Source organism: Nelumbo lutea, chromosome 2 (assembly GCF_056320005.1).
Source record: "Nelumbo lutea isolate HS-2025 chromosome 2, American lotus-T2T, whole genome shotgun sequence".
Classification (NCBI taxonomy): Eukaryota; Viridiplantae; Streptophyta; class Magnoliopsida; order Proteales; family Nelumbonaceae; genus Nelumbo; species Nelumbo lutea.
In genome coordinates, this window is record NC_142685.1 from 25,543,742 (window position 1) to 25,551,933 (window position 8,192).

General features: G+C 37.0%; 1 protein-coding gene across 3 annotated transcripts; it reads right to left on the bottom strand.

The window, feature by feature from the left end:
• Positions 1-624: 624 nt before the first annotated feature.
• LOC148869316 (uncharacterized) lies at positions 625-7,330 on the bottom strand. 3 transcript variants are annotated; one of them, XM_088969248.1, is made up of 7 exons: positions 6,913-7,151; positions 4,495-4,653; positions 4,261-4,367; positions 3,340-3,507; positions 3,081-3,235; positions 2,369-2,538; positions 625-873 (listed from the first exon to the last, which is right to left on the bottom strand). In XM_088969248.1, exons 2-7 carry the CDS (start codon positions 4,533-4,535, stop codon positions 819-821), a joined length of 696 nt encoding a protein of 231 aa, XP_088825374.1. In that variant the 5' UTR covers positions 4,536-4,653; positions 6,913-7,151; the 3' UTR covers positions 625-818. The 3 variants fall into 3 exon arrangements, with proteins under 3 accessions (XP_088825374.1, XP_088825373.1, XP_088825372.1); XM_088969247.1 differs by lacking the exon at positions 4,261-4,367 and having other exon boundaries at positions 3,081-3,232; positions 6,913-7,330; XM_088969246.1 differs by lacking the exon at positions 4,261-4,367 and having other exon boundaries at positions 6,913-7,146.
• Between the last annotated feature and the right edge of the window lie 862 nt (positions 7,331-8,192).

Sequence of the window (8,192 nt, forward strand, 5' to 3'; positions counted from 1 at the left end):
CAGCTTCCTAAATCTAGCATCTAAACCATCCAAAACACACCTCAGAATAGGGCTATGAATGGTTTTATTTGAATTGGATATGCCTTGATCTAGATTTGATCCATTAATATTTGGATTCCAGTGGGTCTTATACGTCCGATTCATTACTGAAAAACTTAAAGAGAAAGAAGCGTTCTTCCTGTATATGTTTTAGATTCGTATAATAATCATGTTCATCATGCACCAGTTAAGTTTTAGCTGATTTCATATGGGTCTCGAGTCTATAAATTCTGGAACGTGTAATTGGGCCAGTGTGCGCTGGGTGTCTGGGTGATCGGATATGCTTTTTTACCCTATGTAAGTTCATCATATTTTGTTATATCACATGAGTACACATTCTAGATTCTACCTTGGTTCGTGGAGCGATTAGTGATTGGTACCACTCGAATCTACAAGCCAGAGACCATTCAAACAAATGAAACATGTTTTTTTTTTAAATGAAATGATCACATAGAAGCATAAGAGCAAGACAATCGGCAATTTAGAAATTAGAATGCTACTTAGAAAGCAGGGGCCAATCCATAAAGTTACTAGCAAATTTACAAAGCATAACAACTCAAGTCATGAAGCCACGTTCAGTCTAACTTAATAAAAGCAGAAGTTTCCTGGGTTCACATTACCAATGCTTTCAAGTATTCCAAATGTACAAGAACCTGATTTCAAATAATACAATTCAATTGAAAAATACATATTGTTCATTGATATCAACAAACGAATCAAACTCTAAAGAATTTCCTTAAATGTAAAAAATAACATAGGCTTTTGAATGAATAGGACTCTCAAGAATATCCTTCCAACATGATATATACATAGCCATGTTGAGATGAAGTTCGCCTGCAAGATTATAATAAAAAAAAAACAGTTTATTATGAATATTGTCAGCTAAAAATCAAGGCCAGAGTGGTGAATTGCATCTTCAAGTTTTTCGTTTTCTTTTTTTTTTTCAATACAAAGTGAATAAAAAACAAATAAATTAAAGGCAAAAACCCTTTTCTCTATTCAAGCTAGGCTGTCAAATATGTCAGGTCTGAGCTGTGTCAGGGTAGACCCAGTCCTATCCTAACAAGTAACACCCTGAACCACATCCAATCCAGAATCCATAGGTCTACAAGTAAGAGACCCTGAACTGACCCTATTACCATTTGGACTTAACAGGTCTGACTTGATAGGACCTGATTTTAAATAATAGGCAGTGTTGTAAAATTAGGACCCTTCGAACTGTGAAAAAAATGGGAACAAGTGGCCTCTTCAGGTCCCAGTTAAATGATGGTTTTCACAAGTTGAATGGGCTAACTGCCCAGTAAACCAGTAAACCATGACCCATTGATTATTCCAGTTTTCAGTATGGTCCAAGTCTTAGAGCATTGCTAATAGGCCTTTAGTTACCAATATCTTATATACCTTCTATAGAATGACAATTTTAGACATTTTATATGAAATTATTGTACGTGAACCATAAGTAAAATGTCAGGAGGTGTCCTCATTTTGTATGTCTGAGAATGCAGGTTCGAGCCTGAGAGCAGCCACTCTATGCAAAAAATGCCAAAGGTTAGTCCATATCCGGTCCACCCCTCCCAAGACCTCAGATAGCTGGGACCAACATTGGAAATGGTCTTTTTTCATATGTATATGCATATGTGTTTACATTACCAGTTTGGGTCTTAATTGGGTTGAAACAAGCAAAACCCAGTTCTGATCCTTCTATAATCAGAACTCTAAATGCAGAAACTGGTCCTATTAATAATCAGGAGAAATACAAACCCATGCCCTATGTAATAGGGTTGAATCAGTTGGAATCTGTTGGGCTGACTGACCGGGACCTGGACCATTGACAGACCTAGTTCAAGTAATTTCCCTGCAGTTTCCAGTTCTCTTTTCCCAAAGAATTAATATGATGTTAGATCATGGTTAATGACTAGTTTAAGAGGCATTGATGTACATATGTATCATAGAATTGTAAGGAACAGGTCAATAGTCAGAGTAACACAACAGGGTCCACCTGTAACATTTCCTATGTGAAGACAAATGACAGTCATGACTAATGACCATCTATATATAGATGGGATTTCTTTTAGAGCATTCACCATATTCTAGCCATCTGGACAATGCAATTTTTTGTGCAGTTGATATCATCCCATTGGGTCATATTTTTGTGTACTGAGATTTTTATGTGACACAAGAATGAACTATTCAGCTCCTAAGCATTTTTCATGTGTTAGTATTAAAAATTGTCAGTTCCTATTAACAAGTTTATATGTTTTAAGCAAGCCAGGTTTATGTAAATGAATGCGTGTATGCATCTATCTATAATTGTACTATGTATATGTACCTCTTGTACAGTGTATATCCTGCAAAACCCAGACCGCCAACAGCTGCAACCCCAACAAGAACGAAGAAAGTAACCACCCAGGCTGACATCCCATTCTGCCTTCTGATATGTGAATTGCTAGTGTTGAGCTCTGCACAGCTTCTCAAATTACATGGCTCCTGTCTGGCAGGCTGCCATTCAATTGAATAATTTAGAACAAAATGGTAGAAATATATAAAAAAATTCTCAATAGGAATCAGAAATTCACGAATCCAGTGATTTCTAATTCAGTATTTCTGGTGATACTTTTATGCAAAACCTCCAAGCCCAGACACAATTCAGAAGGGAAAAGAGTTTGTTCTTGAAGAGTATTAAACTGATTATAAGTTATAAAGCAATCACTGCCCAAGAAAATGAGTGGAAAACATCTTGTAAAATCACATAAAGGTAAGAGTCTGTTCAAGAATATTGGATGAAACTTCATGAAGGAGACTCAAGGATGAAGAAAATATTAAGATGGAACTTAAGAAGGTAATCAACTGTTTGCTAGGTCACTGGTCTTTGTTTGATTTGGCTTAATTTTTTAATGGATATACTTTGAGAAAGATGAAGTAGATGTAAAGAGACAATATTGTAGAAACCAACACAACAGAAAAGAGAGGGGATATGGTAATGCTTTTTATAAATTCTAATGTTGTACAATAAATGTAACAACCTTGTTCATTCTACTCACCATTTCTTCCCTAGAGCATCTACTGTCATCCACTGGATAATGTGGTATGGAAAGATCTTCTGTTACCCCAAAGCATTCTACATCTCGATATCGAACCCCACCATCACAAGGAGATGAACATTGCATCCATGGCCCAGCAACCCACTTGAAAACTTCTGTAAGACAAAGAAATCACTTACCAAGAAATAGTTGATGTAATGTAGAAAAGAACATAAACCCTGCCAGAGCTGATCATGTCAAGAAGTATTCGTACAAGCACCTTTTGGTTTTAGCTGCATAGCTAATTCTGCACCAGTCTTACAGTAACCCAGTTTGGTATTCTTGTCAGTAACGTAAGGATCTGAGCAGTCTGTGCAACATATATATTCGTCGCCATAATCTATTTTGTTCTTGCATTTTGAACACTTATCTGTCACCTTTGGACTTTCTGCTCAAAGGAAAGCAAAATGGAAGTAAAAATCTATAATAATAAGAAACTGATTGATTAGAGGGTTGGCTCAAAATAACTTACTAATCTGAAAATTTTTCAATGTTCCTTACCTATACATCACCTTCTTCTATCAGACTACAACTGTAAAGAAGAATATGCAGCATTACATTTTTGAATTTGCATGAGAATGGAACTAAGGTCAGTGTTGATATTACAATTTCAGCACCTCAGTTCCACAAGATCATAACGGAACTATCTTAGTCTTACCATCCAGAGGCTAAACAACAGGGCCAGACTCTAATATATAAAGTAACATCATTTTTGATAGATTATATATAAAGTAACAATTGGCATTGCAAATTGTTTAGGTCAATCTGATACTTTATGTCAGAGATAGATAGGTTGCAGAAAAAATATGCAAATATACATCTGATTCAGAGTCCAGATTTGATTTTGGGGCTAACCAACAAAAGATATTGGGTTTACCAATTTCAAATGTTCTTTTCTTTCCTTTTCTTTTCCTTTTTTGTTGTTTTTTTTGGGGGGGCGGATGGGGGGAATGGTGGAGGGACCCAGTGCATCCTGCAATAAATGTTGGCTTATCAACCATCTATTGCTTCCACATGTTGTGCCATGCATCATAATATTATGTTTTTAAATAGATATAAACATCCAAAATATGTGATCATTTAGAATACTAAGATTGCCAAAATGGTTGACCAATTTAATTGGTAAACTGCTGAAGATTACCACTGACAAGTAGTGTTAGGACAGCCACCTCAACTATCTTGCCACTTGCATGTGCTACACGGTGGAAGTTTGTCCATAGAAGGTTGTTGAAGTCCATAATTCTAAGACTACACATTTAGAAATTCTGAAAATTGAGAATGCTGAAAGGATAAATCCTTTTTATGAAAGAGAAGATACCATGTACTGAATTATTAGATATACTTATTGTGGAAGAGAATAAGAGAGACTCCTGACCTGTTTTGCAACAATGAAAGTGTGTATGAAAAGGAAGACATGGAGGATATCTTGGCTCTGGACAAAGCCCATTGCAGTCATCTGATTGATTGATAATGACATGACCCGCACCACATCCTCCAACCCATTTGTTTTGACAAGATTCAGTCCAATAGCACCCTACAAATTTATGCAGTAAAAGAAAGATAATTAACCAATGAATAAAACAAATAAATGCGACCTGGAATGTACTAGAGTGCAAATTGAAGTATTACGGGAGGAGTATAATCAAAGACAGACAGGACATAGATTTATGAGAAATTCATGAACTAGCATTTTGACTCCACCAAATACTTTTGTCCTGACAACTTAGGTTCAAAATGTTGGATCAGTTATTTGGTTAAAACATTCTCAAACTAACTTTATGATGAAGGTGAAGAAGGAAATCATTGGTCCTCTCATATTATCTACCATGAAGATCATCACAGAGGTAAGATGTTATTTGGTTAAAACATTCTCAAACTCACTTTATGATGAACCTTTTTGGCCCTAGCTTCTTCCAACAACCAAGGAAAAGGGGCAGGGTAATGTGGAGAATAACAAGAGCATCCATCCTATGGTCAATTTGGGAAGAGAGAAACAATAGGATTTTCCTAGGGCAAGAAAAATCCAAGGAAGCACTTATGGAGGTTGTCACCATCAAGGTTATGCACTGGCTGAAAGTACATCATCTCTTCAAGGACTTCTCCTCAGATGACTTAATTAGAAATTGGAGTGCTATAGCTGTATCCTCGCCTTCCTCCCCTGTGGTACAAGAATGTTGGGTACCACCGCCTCAGTTCGGGGTGAAACTAAACTTTGATGGAAGCTCCTTGGGTAATCCAGGTCAGTTGGGAGTTGGGGGTGTGTACAGAAACGAGGAAGGAAAAGTCTTGGCCCTTTACTCGGGCCCAATTGGGGTGAGAGATTCATTAAGGGCAGAAGTAATGGCCTTACTTCAAGGTTTGAAACTGGGGAAACAATGGGGAATGCAGCAATTAGAAGTGGAAGGAGACTCCAAGCTGGTAATAGGGTGGATGCAAGCTGGAAACCTGGGAGTGTGGTCTCTTAGACAGCCTCTAAGAGAGATTATTAGCTTAGAAAGGGAGATTGGGGTACATTTTAAATGGGTAAGAAGGTCAGAAAATAGAATGGCTGACACTTTAGCTAAGCAAGGAGTTACTAAGGAGGCTTTGTTTTGGGCCTGTTTGTAAGTTTTTGATTTTCTTTTTCCATCCATTTTGTGGGTGGTAAGCTTGTAATCTTTTCAATTCTCTAATGAAAGTTACCGTTTCCTACAAAAAAAAAAAAAAACTCACTTTATGATGAATAGGTGAAGAAGGAATTCAGTGGCCCTCTCATTTTATCTACCATGAAGATCATCACAAAAAAGAGAAGACAACTAAGAAACTTGATGCTTCAGATTTTTGTTCTTGGTGAATTCTATCAGTCATATATCGAAAGGCGAGAAAGGACCATTATATGGATAGTGGACAGAAACTTAATTTGGAGGGCTTTAATTTGCAGAGTCTGTAAGCATGGATGGCATGCAACCACAAACTTGTAAATTTCTTAGTGGAGTTCAGTATGAATTAGTAGAGTTTAGATTATTCCACTAATTTATTGAAATCAACTGATGCATATGATACATTCTTTTAAGCTGCAATTGCATCAACAAGTTTTTTGAGAAAGGCTTTAGAATCTATGGTTTTGAATAGGATAAATTCCATACTCATAAAATAGGAATTGCTAGTTTAATTACAAGAGATCAAGCCTATCAAATTTGATGAACTTCTAATTTACACAACCATTTTTTCCAATTTTCAGAGACATGGAAAACTACATCTCAATTTCTCCCATATCAGTGACAATTACATATAGAAAGGGAATAAAATGCGGTGAAGCATATATCAATCCACTCTGTTTTCCGCAACTTCTATTTCCTTAATACCGAAATGCAACGACAGTCCTAAATCCGATAACAAACGCACTGCCGACAACAGTACAAGGCGCCGTCTGTTATAAATTTCAGCTCAGTTCTTCAACAGAACTCAAGCTTGACCTTCCTAGATAAACCTCAAAGTAACAGCTCAGAACTCTTTCAAAAATTAATGCAATAACAACCACTTCACATATTACACACTAAAGTTGATCTGAAGGAGATTCCTGAACAACAAATCCCAATAGAAAACCAACAGGATTCCATCAACTCAATAATTCCAAACCAAAAATTGAGCAATTCGTGATGATTATTAGAACTGGTCCAATTTATATAAACAAGAATTTAAGACAAAAAACCCTAGGTAATCATCATCTAAGCTTCGTCCCAGCTACATGGGTTCGGCTAAACCCCAAGTTATCCGAATTGAAAATTAATGGTTTGGCCGTTTGGGGACTTACCATGAGAAGGGTGATTGAATGAGATCGCCGAAGAGAGATGGGAAAAGAGAAGGAGAATAAACAACTTCGATCGCCATTTCTCCATCTGCCTTTGACGTTTCCGGAATACCGCGAACAGCATGAAAGCTTAGCTTAGATGGAACCCCTCCCCCCGGAACGATATCCTCTAAAATGCACCGTGTGCACCGGGACGTAATGCTTAACCTACACAACTCTCGGTAGCTGTCAACTACAATTCTATTCTACTGTTACCTGCGACCTTCGATTTAAAATCGTTTCGGTCGTTGACTTGACAGCTGGCAACTTCGACATCATTGGATTTCCTGTAACATGTCTTCGTTATTTGCGACGTGTCATTTCAGCTCCTAACCTAAGTAGCTTTAGTTGCACTCATATCGTAGGATGTTCCTAATGCATCGGAAACATCTCCCGTGTATATAATTTATAAATACGAAAAATATTCCCAATACATACAGATCCGGTCTCGACTCGTACTCGTAGTATAGGATTGGCATAGGGATGTGACACTTTTCATGCGATACGAACAAAATGCTGCCAACAACACATTAGAGTCGCACATCGGAATCATCTCCATGTATGTTTTCGATGTGACGATGTGTGGCTGCAGTGGCCTGATGAACAGTTGTGAGCATTTTGTGGATCAGATCTGAACTCCGAGGTTGCGCAGCACACATTAAGCAATAGCTATTGCTGACTACAAACGAGTTGCGAAGACACTTTAAGAAAAGGGTAAAATACAAAAACTTCCCCTGAAGCTTTTAACAATCATAAAATCTTTTCCTGAATTTTTAAAAATCTCAACAAAAACCTCCTTTCTGTCAATGATTCAGACAAAAAATCAATAAAATTATTAAACTGCCTCTAATTAATTGTCAAAGAATTAATAAAATATTTCAAAATGTTGAAATTGCCCCTACTTCCCCTTCCTCCCATAATAGAAGGGAACAGCCTGAAATCCTTCCTCCAAAGCATCTAAAAAGCAATAAGTTGAGAAACAGCAAGAGTGGCTGTTCTAGAGCAATATAGTGAAAATGAGGTCGGAGGTTTTAAACATTACAAAATTGAAAGCAAAGACATTGTTTGTATTTAAAGAATAATCACTTATCAATGAGAGCATTGGGGAGAGTGCGGGAACAAGAAAATACTTGAATTTGACAAAGGGAGAGACAAAAATAGGAACACGAAAATATGTGCTCAGCAAATGAAAATAAGGGGGAATGAAGTGATGAACCCATGTTTCATCTTCAAAAATTGATGCA

Bases quoted from the DNA above. Each gene is read 5' to 3' on its own strand.
- LOC148869316 (XM_088969246.1), bottom strand. From the start codon at position 7,033: ATGCTGTTCGCGGTATTCCGGAAACGTCAAAGGCAGATGGAGAAATGG. The intron at 4,654-6,912 runs GTAAGTCCCCAA...ATAAATTTGTAG, and splicing joins ATTCAATCACCCTTCTCATG to GGTGCTATTGGACTGAATCT. The intron at 3,508-4,494 runs GTCAGGAGTCTC...TCCTTTGAGCAG, and splicing joins CTTTCATTGTTGCAAAACAG to AAAGTCCAAAGGTGACAGAT.